Here is a 15,455-nt window from a genome sequence, read left to right as displayed (position 1 = left end):
CAAGAACATTGTAGGTTTTGAAATATCAACAACAAAGGTTGAAGTGATCAACCCAAGGGCTGAATTTAACCCCCTGTCAGTAATCAATACCATTCAGTAGGTGTGTGAGAGCAATAGACAGTCCTGGCTGCCGCCCTGGAAACTAGCACCACCCAAACTTACGGAGCCCTTGCATGTGTCACCATTCCAAGCCCCTGGTTTGGGCTTCCGGACTGCATCCTTTTTCCATACCATATTGTATTGGTTGAATTGTCATAATTTACTTTGGCGTAGTTTGTGTACTGCATGCATAGATTTTCAAGTACCCGCTCTAACACTCTGGACAGTGTAGAATGACAAAACTACGACGATGCTAGAGACCACTGTTAATTAGCAATAGTTAAACACGTTCGTTTGACCAAGATGGAAATTCTGAGTGGTGTGGGTCAATGCCCACTCTCTGCATACACTTCGGGTTTCGGTTCTTACGGGATTTAACAACCATGGTCGACACGCTGGACTTGCTTTAGATATGTTCTCTTCTATTCGAATTTCGCCGTTATTCTCTCGGGTTTACACGAGATAGGGAACACACAGCTGGTCGTACACGCAAACCGCATCTGGCACTCTGTTCTGTGAGGAGGCGGGAGGGCAATGCTCGACATGACGCGCGAATCCAGCAAAGGATAACATCGCACCATGCCCATATTCTCAAGACTTTCCTGCACCAATTGAAACAAGGTTCCCAAAAAATTCTATCCAACGGGACTTTCGGTCCAAAACTACACATGGCTAGAAAAAAAACTAAATTTCCTCACAATTCGTTGTTATGAACGGAGGTGAAAATACCGACGGCTAATGGATGTGTTGAGAGTTTGGTTTACCAACTTGCGGTTGTAACATCACTCCGCAATAAGAAACTGTGGTCAAATTTCTCGCCAACACTACTGGACTACAGTCAAAGGTTATTAACCTTATTTTAATCGAGGGCAGTGATTGTAAGACAAAGGAAGATGTTTTTTCGATAAAAGGAATGAAACGTTAGTGCAGTGGCACCACGTAGACCTTGATGTGTGCATTTGTTCTATTAAACTATCACATCAACCAACTTGCCATCTGGAATTTCCAGAATCAGCTGTAACTGTCTAAAGAATTTGAGCAAACCAAGACCTCCGCTGAGCCCTAGGTCTGCAATCGCAGTAAGTTCCCGGACATGTAGATATTGTTTCCACGGTTTCGAAGAAAAACGGCTCGGGAGGGAGTTATTTCATGTGTTGAACATCTTCCCTAGGCATTCAGTCCATACCTTTCCCTCACACAATTGATCGCACATAATGATCGCTTTCCCCACACGCTTCTGTGATTCCCGAATCTCTCTGCCAAGCTCTAATAAGGCGCACAACTTTGATTTTCCGGAATGGGAAAACAACTTAGCAGAGGCATAGGTAAAATTCCCGGGCTGTCGTAGCATAAGTTGAGGAATGGATTGGGTTGGACTGAGTCGCGTATTGACGACCATTCGTCACATCCTTGCCCTGTCGTACGAGGTCAAGGTCACAACCATACGTGCAATCGGAGTTTTATTTTTGTGCCTCTCCCTAGATTACGGTAACTACTGATAATACGGGAGACTGACATACTGAAAATTTGAGCTATTAAGCTGTTTCCTTGGAGATGTTTCTTAATGACAATAAATTGGAAATCATCGGATTTATCAACAAGGGTTAAAGAACGAATAACATGTAGTGAGATACTGACAAAGCACGGCTACTATTGTGGCTGGTGGGATTTCTAATCTGCTAACTTCGCCGAAGTTCCTCGAAGTAATACAAAAGTGTCAATTGTGTTCACTGAGGTGCGACTTTAGTTGGCTGTTTGTCTACCCGATGCGGACGCAATGGGTGTGATCGATCTTGTGGACACAGTTGGTTTGGTCCTGTAGTTTCATTAGTTCTTTAGTGGGAGCTAGACGTCTGCGTAGTATTTTGTTCACTTGAAAGTTGTGGGAATGTTAGGCGTTGTCACACCAGTGAATTAAACAAACTACGGCATTCACCGAGTGCCTACGGACCATTTTCGTCGACGCACACATCTGATAAAAAATTTTGTTGTCGTAAGCGATGTTGTACGGAATTCATAGGCACCCATGCACAGCACCATCGCGTCCAAAAGAGACAAGCTATCAGTGACTGATCCAGCCTGCTCCATGGCATGAAGGCAGGTCAAGCTTCTAAAGTGAAAATCAGACACCAAGTCCATAAGACACCTGACCCACATAACTTGACTCCGACCAGCCACGAATCATATGACATCACATTAACCAGCGTTGTATCTGTGCCTTGATAATGTTTCAATCCCAGTCAGTTGTTTGTTGCGAAATACCATCCGCTGTGGTGGAAACTTTGTCGTCCAATAAACTGCGTGAATTCCAGTAATTTTACTGTGAACCTAGGAATCCATGATCTCAACTTATTCCATCTAGCTCGAAATCAATTCTGAAACAGCTTATCTTGAAGCAACCTTCACCAGTGGCTCGTTCTCCCTATTATGACGACCTTCTCACTTACCTGAATGTCCAAATTAAGTAAAAAAGAATTGTCTTCAGCTTCTGCTAGGAAGTCATAGTAAATGTTTGATAACTATCTCATCTGGTCACACGCGACTGGCATCACCCCCTCAAAGAGATAATGCACTGACAAGCATTCGAGCGATTCGGTCAGTGAGTTTTCGAGGAATTTACTCTTTATATCAAGAAATAACCCCAATGATTTACTCGTTTTCGTAACCGTTCTTAATCTGCTATTCCGATGAGCATCCGTCGGAATCCCACATTTTGTCTCAATGAAAGTACGGGTTCATGTTTTTGTTCTAGCCCGAGACAGTCACTGTTTCGCCATATAACCCTTTGGATGGGTCGATCCGGCCTGGATACACTTATCTACCTGTCCAATCTGGGCTAAATCGAGTGTCCGGATAGCATTCGGATGTCTCAAGTTCAAACACATGTTGTAATTTATGAATAAACGAGGGTGAAAATCAATAAACTGCGGTGGCAGTCACTTTTATATAATCTGGCTTAAACGCTTTTGCCCTATGGGAAATTTGCCAGTAGAGGAATGCAAAAACGCCATCAGATCACCTAAAAGTGAGCTACGCTAGGACCTTCATGCATGTTGGACGATCGGTTGCGCAACCTTCTGCATAATAATTTCACCCTAATACTCGCCTATCGAGTTACACTGATGGGGAGGGAGGCTGAATTAGTCATGAATCTTGGTCCAAAAGGTGTTTGCTGAAGAAAATGCTTTTTATCGTTTCAGAAGGGTTTGATAAACGATCAGTGGTTTTAACTGGGCAACGTTTCGCTTTTGATACAGAAACTCCATCAGGCCAAGTAGGCAGGTCACCAAGTTGGTTGGGTTTCAAGGCAAACAGAAAACCAATCTACAAGATAAGCAAAGATAAGCACACTAGATCGATGTTGAAAGTCAGTTAAGAGGTCTGTCAGTAGTGTGGTTGTCTAAATCTTGTTTGTGACTAATAAGTTGCGGGAATTTCAAATTATTTTTGATCGGGTTTGACTCCTCACTCTTCCAGTTCAGAGTGTTTCAATTGATTATTCATCTTCGGGGTTAACTTTGTTGGTTTGTGTTGGCTTGTGAGTGCAACGACAATTTAGTTGTGAGAGAAGAGGGTGGGTGGGATTACGTCCATTTCAGATCTAAGCTACTTCTTTTAGTGACTCCTCTTCCCGATAGCTGCACACCACCACGTCTGCGGACAATTCATTTCGAAAAACTAAACAGCTATAGGCTTATTACGTGCGCCTTAGGAAATGTCAGTAGTGTGGATCGATAGATCTTTACAAGTTACATACAAGGTCGCATAGTCACCTGAAACCAAGAACAGATACGCAGTCCAATCAAAGGATTAGATCGTGTAAACACGTGACAACCCAGAAACTCACCGTTGTAGTCCAAGAGGCCAACCTCGGAGTTGTTAACACGCATTATAGTTTGCTGGACGAGAAAGAACAGTGAAAAAGAACAGAATTGTGGTAAGTGTCGGGAGAAAGAACACAAGGATCAGACCTGACGAGGAAATGTGATACCCTCGTTGCCACTGCAACATTCGTTGTAACACAAGGATCAGATCTGACGAGGAAATGTGATACAGGTCACCCTCGTTGCCACTGCAACATTCGTTCCGGAGAGCACAACGAATTCCGTGTAGTGGCAAACCCTATCTCCAATCACTGAAAACGAAGGGTGCACATACCATGAAATATGGGAGGGTAAATAGTCTGAGTGGCGAGGACTATTTGATCAACCGAATATGCTACAGAACACTGTCACCGTTCGCCGCTGCCTTCGTTCACAAGTAGCGTAAGCCTTCTCAAGCAACCGGGTATTGGTGTAACGTTCGGTGAACGTTTGTTGATCCCTTCACACCTACTGACACTTCATGACTCTCATTCCACATTCCAGACACTGCTTGGAGTATAAACCTCACCTGTATTTTCCTTGATATTTACGTCGGATCTGCTCAAAGACCTGTGGTACAATCTTGAATGCACGTTCGTATTGAATCATTGCTATGTATTAACCATTGAAAATTCTATTCAATCAATAACCGTTGTTTATTTGTTGTTATTACAGAACCATACCGAATACAACGACAGTCTTCTCGACTTAACAAAGGACTTCGGGTGCGTATACTCAGATAGTATCTCAGCCGCATATCTTGCATCAATCAACTAGGTTCGAAGTGAAACCTAAAATTGGTACCCTGAAATCCTAGTCTTTACAGTAGCGTTTCATAGCTTGAGTCGTTTCTCCCAATTTCTCGTACGTGGTTTGGTTGCGGAATCTGTATCCCTATAGTCCAGTTCAGGGACAATCGATTTAGCTTCCCGAATTAACTACTGTTTTCTGATTCCCTCACTAAAATAAGGTAATCTGCCAGATAGATTTCAGTAACCTTGTGGTAACCAAAGCAACGACAGTCTTCGGACTGTTATGGTCCTATGCAACCAGAGGGAAATAAACTCATTATTGTGATTGCTGAAAGGACAACCTCCATCTTAGGGAGCTGAGGAGATCAGTGCTATTTGGTTCAAGTAAATCGGTCATATTCTGTTGTCATAAACAACGAGACTGATGCCCGATAATATATGATATGTACTCTTGCTCCAGTCATGTGGTACCACCATATTCAATGGGATGACTGTCAGCTGAGGTCGACCGCACGCAGCGATGAAGCATCCACACCCATATGTCTTGTCAGTTTAGTAGGCTAGGGATCAGAGCGGCAAATTTTCTGTACGGCAGACATATTGTCAAGTTGCCTCCGCGCCCGCAAACAAGCATATGATGTGCGGAGCCTAGGAACAGGGATTCGGGTAGCGAGGAAGAAACTGCATGACGACAGGGGTTATATTCTGAGGCCTGCAAGCGCCCGTAGCTAAAAAAAAACTATCATGGAGAATGTCCTTTCAAAATAGGTATTCTGTGAATACAAAATGAAGACATGCAAACTTGTCCGCGGAATAAAACAAAGCGGACGACAATTGGACGATAATGGCAGCTAAGATCTAGCTTGCGAAGTACGCAGAAAGAAGTGGGATCGAGAATTAGACGAAGTAATCGATAAAAGATTATATTTCTCTTAAGCTTAGAGAGATCCATATAGGAAAGCCAGACTATAGTGCTTAACCATGTATTTTGCTAGTGTAGAGATCGTAATCATAGTGAACGGGATGTCCACGAACAACCTGAAGGCGCTTTGGGCTATTGTCCAGTGAATCATCAAGACTGACGCGGGCGCCTAAGTCTTGTCATTATGCGTTATCCATACGAGAAAGCGCTAGATTCGGAGGACTATGATTTGGCAGCGACGAATAAGTCACAAAGGATTAACTGCATTAATTTGATAAATGCCTCTTCCTAGATAGGGATATCAAGTGGAAGCAAGCAGATCGTGCTGGTTTCAACGCACAAGTGCTCATCCCGACTCCTCACCGATAATAAATAATAATAATCAATAATCGTCCGGCTGTAGCAGCCTTTCGGTGCCCAACTGTCATGCACGAGGGCGGTGATACTGCCAGGTGTCCCACAAGTCGAGAGGCAGAGGTCGGGTTCGAACCACGAACCTTCCAGCTAGTAAATTCGCGCTCTAACCGCTGTGCTATTCCGCCCACCAACAATAAACACCTATCGCTAACCATGGAATCAGCTTTTAACAATACCACCGCCCAACTGTTCACGCCCGATTCCCGGGTTGCCTATAAATCATTGATTGGTAGAGGAATAACCCCGTAACACGATCATAACACAATCACTCAAAGTCCATGCTATCTACGACACCGATTCCACGTGAAGGAACTATAAATTTAAGAGTAAAAAGCACTCAAATGCATTAAGCCAATCGTCAAGTGAAGCAAATCACAGGGATGAAGTTCAAATGTTTGCATTCCGAGGGTAGCCGCAAGAGAGTAGGGAATCCAGTGGAACCGAAAACCAAGTTATTATTGAGCGATCACTCCGGTTGACCTGCATTTTCCCAACGTGGCTGAATAGTACTCAAATGTCAGTTGGGAAATAGGAAAGTTTGTCAGAAGGTTGTCCCAGGCAAAAAACGAGAATGCACATGCTCCCTGGGTCAGGCAAGGATGCGTACAAGGTGAAGCCAAAAACAGCCCATTTGACCTCTGGACCGGTATCTCGCTGATCTACACCTACAGCAGCAACGAGCGTAGGTCCACATGGGTGGGAAGCGCACAGCCGTGCTAGATAAAGTGGAGACACTGAGCCTGCAGGGTTAACCCTGGCCAAATGGCCTGACCAGCGTGATTAGCATGGTTAACTGTTTCACCCTGTTCAGTCATCGCTAAGAAGCAGTCCTACTAACTCTCAGTGTAAACAAATAGCCACACAACTACACTAGCTCCCAGAACGACGATGAGGACAACCGGAGAGGCTGTTTAATTAAGTCCGGCGACATGGAATTACGCAGTCAAAAAGGTTTCGATAAATGTGAGATAACTATTGTTTTCAAGGGACCTGATCGAACAGGACTGTTGGAAAGGCATACTCAAATCCCACGACTACGGATAACCGTCGTCAGCGTATAAGACAGTGTGATGTGGGCGTGCCAATCCTCGTGCCACAGCTACTTTTTGTTTTTGACATTATTGCATAGAAAAATCATCATGAATATCCGAATAGCGATAGCAAAAAGAAGAGTTGCGCGTCCTGCACTATTTTGAACGAACTTGTCAACCGCCGTACGCATCACATTAATGAATGAAATAGTGGACAAATTTGTTTACCTGGGCATCTGTCCCGGTGGTCTCGCGGAAGATGATATTTCCACCCGGGTTGGGGAGACGAGAGCAGCTTTTGTGAACCTGGGTCACCTGCGGCGTAGGCGTGACATCAGCCTCTCTGTCAAGGGTCGAGTTTACAATGCTGCGGTGTGCTCCATATTACTATACGGATCAGAAACCTGGCCGCTGCGCGCCGAGAAGGTCAAAAGACTTTCAGTGTTTGACGATCGATGTCTGCGAAGCATTGCCTGAGTCCGGTGGGAACACCGAATGAGCAATGCCCAAGTGCGCCGAATGGTGTTCGGCGGTGTTCACCCTCGATAGGTTGCGCTGGCTTGGCCACGTGCAGAGAAGTATGAAAGCTATTACCAGCAAATTCAGTTGCGATGGTAAATGCCGTCTCCCTGGATGGGGACGCTGAGACGGGCCATATCAATGGTTGGAAACATTGTCAGACATGGCCCAGTCGCGCCCTCAATGGCGCTCGTGCATCCAGTCTATTGCCTTCAATGCATAACCCCCTTCCCAATTCCCCTACTTGACATCCACTGACCAGTGCTGCATTTACGTACCAAATTATCAGCTCTCGCCTCCGATGCCCAGCTACCTACCCCACCTCCCCGAATCATCGGTGAACGAAACTGTGGCAGCTACAACCACTGTACAAGTACGCGGTTCTTGTAGCTAACAACGATGATGATGATAATGTAGGGTAAAGAATGTGCGCGTGGATCAGGATGGACGCAATTTCCGAATCGATTCTTATTTCACACTGCTCATAAGGTTCGCGGAAACTCTTCGACATCACAAACGAGAATTCAGCTGGGTCTCAGGTGAGTCACGCTTGAAAAAACAAATTGGTGTGCAAATGAGCGTATTTGTAAAAGTTTTGTTCTACTGCCCAGCCTGATGAACCACGATTGAAGGTACGAAAGAGTATTGGCATGTAAGCTACACCGAAATCAAAACACAGAATCATTATGACCCAGAGAGTTGACGAGGTCGACACGGGTGGCTTCTGGACGCCTCGCATGGTTTGTTGTCTGTGTGAAGGATAAAATATCGGTTGTACGGTATTCCGTGAAATCTCTGCAAATAACACTTCCTTCTCAATTTAGCCATACTCACGAGTGTCTAAGGTGTATGACGATCTTCTTTGAACCGCTTGGAAACTAGTGTAGCAAGCTACTACGATGATCAGAAATCAAAGGGTGTAACGGGTTAACAATAAATCAGAGGTGCGTACATGCGTCGTATAGGAAAAGGCTGCTTGAGACACTTGTGACCAGTCAGACAAATGATAGGGAAAAGACGGGTCTGAGGCTAGGTGAACTGGTACAGTTTCAGGGTCTGAACTGAGTGCTAATATGTATCCGTATACATCAGCACCATTTTATGTCGTTGTTTGAGCTTTTGTCAGGTGTTACCTTCAGTAGCAGCCAGGAATATGCGACAACAGACTTAGTCTACATCCAAGCTGAGTATCACACATCATTGCAAACTGTATTTCCTCATAAGTGACGATGCCAATCGGAACATCTCGGAAGATCCAAACATATTGAAAAGCAACTTTCACCACTCATAGCGAGCTTTTGTTGTGCATCTGGTGGGTTCAGCAAAGCTGTTCTATATGTGACCAGAATTAATCTGAATTCCAAATGGTTGTGTATGACTGACTGAGGCACAGGATCTTTCATCTCCAATGAAGATTCTCACTTGTGTAAGCAAACAGCCAATCTTCAAACTATTAATAGGGGAGTAGCTCAACTCTTAATCGTCAGTCGTCGACCGACGGAAAGTTTGATGTTGTAAAAGGTGCCTTTAGAAATTCACACATTGATCCATCAAGAGAACACCCCTAAAAAGGAGACACTTATCAGTAGTAAAATTACCGAACGAATATAAATAGACCTTCATTCGTTCTTTCCGAGTAAATCCGACGCTCAACCCCATGTATGCTTTATTCTTTGAGTAGTTCAATGTCGCCTACACTGAAAACAATGCACACGACAGCCTTCCGTTAACGAACTACTTTCGTTTCACATTCTCCGAGTGCACAAAATGCGGTCTCAGAAAGCTATGATTCCAGAAGATTGACGAAAGGCAGGCTATTCTGATATAACCAATTTAAATTCTGGTGTGGCCGAAGTATGCAAACGCAGTTTTCTCCGGCTGATGGCGTATCCGTAGATTCACACTATAGAACATGGCTAACAGTTTAAACATGTTGCACAATCTACTCCATAAATCCCTTTCCGAGCCTTGGGTCGCATTAAACCGAAAGGGCTGTCAACTGTACTGCATAACGTTGAGTCAGCGAACGAAACTGAGGGTCTGATGAGGAAAATTAAGTGCGACCGTTTCCAGGAGTGAGTCCGCTTCATCCTTTTGACCCATCTATCCTACAGCTGATAGAGCTCGGAATCACATTCGCTAGTGTTTGCTAATAAAAGTCCCCAATTTGGAAGTTTGAATCCGACTTCAACTTTATCTAGAGAATCAATTTTGAACTATTGGCCAAAGTGGATACGGTTCCATTCTCTCAAATACATGTCACAAACATGTGCTTCGATTCATTTACTTCCTTTATTCAACCAGGTTACAAATGCAAGGAAGGTGGAGCTACATTGTTTGAATTAGTACCTATAGAGAGTCTTAATCAACAGAATGCTAAGACATACACAACGGGCTGTAACCTTCAGTGCTTGCTTGGGGATACTGCCTGTTAGGCGGGTGATTCACTACTGAGCAAAATCTCTGGATCTTTTGTACCACAATACATGACGGATGTTCAAAACTTGTCACGTGTCGGCCGAAACCGACCTGTCATGAAGTTCTTTTGAATGGACCCCGACCGCATTGCCGAAGTCCACTGAGGCAACGTGATTATATAATTCAATTCCTCAGGATCAGTCCGACAGACTCAAAACCTAAATAACCTTCCCTAGTAACCCTATCGTCATTCTGGAGGCTGGCGTGATCATGTATGTAGCTGCTCATTAATACACTGAGAGCTAGCGAGATTGTAACCGTCAACCACGCATATCACGCTATTCGGATCATTGGGCTTAAGCTAAGCATACATATTCCATGGCTCGGTTTCGCGCAGCACGGCCGCATGCTTCCCACCGGTATGGAGGTACATTCATTGTTGTTGTGAGTACAGATCAGCAAGATGTCGATTTAACAAGTCTGTTTTTGGCTTTACCATACACGCGTCAGTGAATGGCCCAGCAAGCACGTGCTTTCTCGTTCTCTTCTTCCTAGGATAGCTATCTGATAGACAGCCCTAGTTCCCAACCGATACTTGAAAACTATTCAGCTGCGTTGAGAAAATGCAGGTCGACCGGGGCAACCGTACAACCATGATTTGGTTTTTGGTCACACTGGCTTCCTTACTCTCATAAGTGCGTCCTGCGTGTGCTACGCTCGGAGCGCGAAGATATGAACCTAAGCCCCATGGTGTGATTCGCATGACGAACAGTTAGTGAACAATACGTAACAGTAGCACTCAAGAAAAACAGTGGCAGTGCATAGCGAATGAATGCAATCCGTGCTGCGGTGTTTCCTTGGTTCTGTGTGATTGCAAAGGCCTAGAAAATCAGGAGCTCTTTCCTCACTTACCGAGCCGAACGAGAGTACCAAATGAGTTGGCGGCTGGTTCAGACAGCGAGGAGGCAATAACTGACGCAGATTTAAATGTTTGATGGAAGACCCATCATGTATCGCTTTCCAAGCGTCCAGGATATGCAAAACGTCGGCGGTCATTTCGTCATAATGGAGAAAACACTGAATATGGAAGAAATGAAAGATTGGTGTTAATTGCACGGAACGTACCGAAGGATATCAGCAAGGCAGAACGGAACCACTGATACAGCTATCATGCTGAAAGTCCACTACTGACTAACCGACTGAACAGCTAACAACGAAAACTGGTTACCAGAAATTGACACCAAATTAGTCAGGAAACCTGAGTAACGATGGCGAGTTGGACTGCTTGTCTAACTAAAATGTGAATTTCGCGGAGAACCTGATAACTACCTGGCCATGATGTCAGTACGGTCATCTGACGGGCTTTTCGTAACATGGCATATTTACTGAAAAAATTGGTTATCCTGAAAATTTAGTAGTATACTTGGTTACGAAGAATTATCGAAGGCCACATTGGTCATCTACTATCAATTATGAGCTACATTCATCCAGAACACCGATCATTTTGTCCAGTGTGGACGAGGCTGTCGTATCAGTTGTAGCGTAGAAAGTGACTGGCGACATAGATCTCTGAAAAATTTCAGCATCTTATGGGATTCGGTACAAAGTGTCTTACCTATCTTATTGCTCTACAGGAATTGCAGCACTGAATGGTAAACAGTTGAATTGCGCCATCTAACAATTCAGCGCATTCTTTCCGTAAGAGATAGCCACCAGAAGTAAAGATTGCGTAGGCATCGAAAACTAATATATGTCACCCTCCTTTTAGCCAAGAGATGGAAATTTCTACAATAAACTCATGATTCAAATAACTGTAATCCTCAGACGAACCAACTGGTGACTCGTCACCTGCTTAAGGACCACACCACCGTCCACTAATTGAATCTATCAGCCCAGAAATACATCACCTGCTGAACTCACTTGTTAGCACACGAGGCCCTTTCAAACACAATGTAAGAGGTGAAGTTCCCATATGATAGGCTTTTATGTGGCTTCCTAGAACTAACAAAAGCGGCATGCCAGTCAGATATGTTGCTTGGATTACTAAAACGTCGAACCCAATGCCGGCATCTCGACTACTCCTGGCTAGACTTGGCCATCTTGGCAGTACTTCAACCCTCCTGCGCCCTTCGGGTGGCACAACAACTAGGCTGGGGCTGGACGATTTTTATTATTTTCATTAGTCTATAGCCAAATTTAGGAGCTCGTTACACCACAATGACACCTATATTCTACAAGAGGCTAGAACCAAAGATAATGATCAAATAAATAACATGAGTGTGTACTATTACTGAAGCTTGGACTTACAGTCGTATCCCTATAAGTAGTCGCACGCGTGCATACCTGAATAGAACAGCTGGCAACAATCGTGAGGTGTGACACACGGTCTGCTCTGTGATTATGTCCGTTATATCCACCGGAATGTTGGCATTCGATACCCAGTTGTCCGTCAATACTGGTTGTTTGGAATTACCCATCGATCTGATGATGGGTTGATGTACTTGAATGTTCTCAGGGTAACACATTAACCAACAAAAACGATGCGCTCGTCAGAGCACTTATTGAAGGGCAGATCACTAAGACATCAGACTTCTATCATATGCTTCGATTAGTCACTCTCAACGAAGTTACTGTGCAGCTATTTGCCGTGCTACATCTTATCCACCACTTAGGATTATGTCCAGGCCCAAAACGTATAAAGCAAAGTACTGTCAAGCGTAAAATTAGTATTACTCCTTCCGAACTGCTACCACGTAAACCCGATGGGTGTTGAGTGTACTACTCACATATATCTGACATAGGTAGAAAGTCAATGGAGACGCATCATTCACAAAAGCCAGCATGACCTAAAAAGGCTACGTTCAAGACAACCAACGCTTGACCAGAGCAGTCAATATTCATCAAATTCGCGTTGACAGCTCCGGTTAGATGGCTGACACATCGATACCATTCACTGTCAGTCAGTTCTGAGGCGATGTATCACATTTCCTAATACGCTACCCAAACAATTAAGTATTCGACGACAAAGAATGACAGAATGGAAACGGTCGATACCCACCAGTTCGTAGTTCGTACTTTTCACGTGAGTTGAAAGGCCTGTTCGGTTGTTCAGCTGTTTTGCTTTGAGCGCCTTCTTGGTATCCAGATGGTGTGCGAAAGCACTGAATAAGTTGAACAATCGAGAATCGCCCATAAAATATACACGCGCATGATCTCCCCAGGTAGCCAATTGTTCCATGCAAACGTTGCTGTCTCTAGATGTGTCGGAGAAGAGCTGTTTAACAACAGGAAATTACTCTTCATTGTAAATATGGGTCATGCAGCCGTATGGACGCCATTCACCACCAGGACCCGCGCTTCCATCACTCAATAGGGATTTACAGAGATTCCCACCTTTGAATGGGAAGTCTTGATAGGGGGTAAATGTGGTACCCACCTGGTCTATTGAACATCAGAGAGCCATGATATATAGAAAAAAACAGCATGATGAAGAACGCAAAAGCTTTGGCAGTTTTGAAATTACAAACTGATGTGATGGTGTGAGTAGCATGAACAGGCATCGTCATGGCTAACTGAGTTACTAGATGTGTACTTGTGGCCAACAGGTACTGACACGTTTTACTGCATCATTTACGCGTACCTAGAGGTAGAAGAAAATCAGGTGAAACTAGGTATGTGTTATCGAAAGATGGTGAAATCAAATTATCTAGCGGTGTACTTTTGCGTGCATAACCATATCATGAGAGTTCCGATACTAACAGAATATCCAAGAATAGAAGCTGCGAAGCGGTGTGCATTCTGACAATACGCTTTAACAGCGGCCTCCTTATTTGCTCTCCAGGACTGCATAGGGGGATGGACAACTCGCCTGACAACTAAGAGGCCAGCCGATCCCTACGTTAAGTGAATCGTCCAGCTGTAATCCTCTTCCGGTGACTAGCTGCCATGCCACCCGAAGGAAGCACAAGGGCTGAGACACTGTCAGGTTGCCCAAGCCTAGACAGGGATAGTTGAGATGCAGACCTTCCGGACCTTCCGGTCAGTAAATTCGCACTCCAAGCAATTGGACTATCTCGCCCCCAAGTTAAACGAATTCATTATAACCATCTTCTGGGCTCCCTTCCAACTCACCGTCAGTTGTTAACTCATACTCGAAAAAGATCTATAAATCATTGCAAAATGCAGGAGTCTCGCCTGCGGCACGGCACAGCCAGACCCAACTAAGCACTGGATATCAGACAGAACAATGACATTGCTTGAATCTCAGAGAAATGTCTCTGTCCGTCCCGAACATAATTCGGCCCGGTGAACATGTCAAGGGTAAAACAAAGTAAGCGCCAAAAATGAGGCCCAAAGAAATGGAAGAAGAGAATACCACGAATGCCCGACGATATTTCAGTTGATCCGTGAGACCGGTCTCGGAAAGCGCCGGGGAGTGAAGGATCAAATTGGCATGTCAATGTTCACTAAAAGGAACGGCTAGGTCGAAAACGTCGAACGACAATTCTGGAGGTCACCCAAAGTGCCACCAAGCTGCTAGTCCGAAAGGCCTCCTACCGTCATGGTTCAGGACGCGGGTGAATTCTTGAGTCAGCGCTTGCCTGGTGTGTTTGACTCTATCTAAGAAAAGCAGATCACCCCAGCCAACGGGAGGAGTCGGTTACAGTCAATTTTCAAATGCGGCGACCAAATAGGGACCACGGCACAGCCAGACCCAACTAAGCACTGGATATCAGACAGAACAATGACATTGCTTGAATCTCAGAGAAATGTCTCTGTCCGTCCCGAACATAATTCGGCCCGGTGAACATGTCAAGGGTAAAACAAAGTAAGCGCCAAAAATGAGGCCCAAAGAAATGGAAGAAGAGAATACCACGAATGCCCGACGATATTTCAGTTGATCCGTGAGACCGGTCTCGGAAAGCGCCGGGGAGTGAAGGATCAAATTGGCACGTCAATGTTCACTAAAAGGAACGGCTAGGTCGAAAACGTCGAACGACAATTCTGGAGGTCACCCAAAGTGCCACCAAGCTGCTAGTCCGAAAGGCCTCCTACCGTCATGGTTCAGGACGCGGGTGAATTCTTGAGTCAGCGCTTGTAACTACGCATTAAAGGCGATACATTTAATACACGAGCGAAACTGACTGCGCGATTGGACCATTCCCGCCAATATCATTAACTTCTGGTGATTTGAATCCCGGAGTCCCCAACAGGGAGGCGGCAGTTGCCCAGCCGAATAAGTTGACTAATAAATGTTTTCGTACTTCGTCGCCAGGTCATATACTGTCCACCTCTCGGTCGCTTCCACTCAGCACAGGGCTGGGGAAAAAAGGCAGACAGCCTTCTGGCATTCTGAGTACATGGCCCAACCAGCACAGCCTATGAAGCATGAGTAATTCATCTATCTATCCTCCTAAGACCATCTATCGTACGT

General features: G+C 44.8%; 1 protein-coding gene across 1 annotated transcript in view; it reads right to left on the bottom strand.

Moving 5' to 3' along the window:
• T265_04747 (hypothetical protein) overlaps positions 1 to 13,646 on the bottom strand; it is a gene marked incomplete at both ends in the record, with an annotated part of 61,372 nt that extends 47,726 nt beyond the window's left edge. The window contains 3 exons of the mRNA XM_009169560.1: positions 3,947 to 3,998; positions 10,934 to 11,098; positions 13,080 to 13,646. Coding sequence (XP_009167824.1) covers positions 3,947 to 3,998; positions 10,934 to 11,098; positions 13,080 to 13,259 — 397 coding nt within the window. The remainder of the gene's footprint in view (positions 1 to 3,946; positions 3,999 to 10,933; positions 11,099 to 13,079) is intronic.
• Positions 13,647 to 15,455: the final 1,809 nt, after the last annotated feature.

This window comes from Opisthorchis viverrini (assembly GCF_000715545.1).
Source record: "Opisthorchis viverrini unplaced genomic scaffold opera_v5_79, whole genome shotgun sequence".
Taxonomy (NCBI): Eukaryota; Metazoa; Platyhelminthes; class Trematoda; order Opisthorchiida; family Opisthorchiidae; genus Opisthorchis; species Opisthorchis viverrini.
Note: the sequence above shows the minus strand (reverse complement) of the source record. Positions and strands in the feature narration are given on the sequence as shown.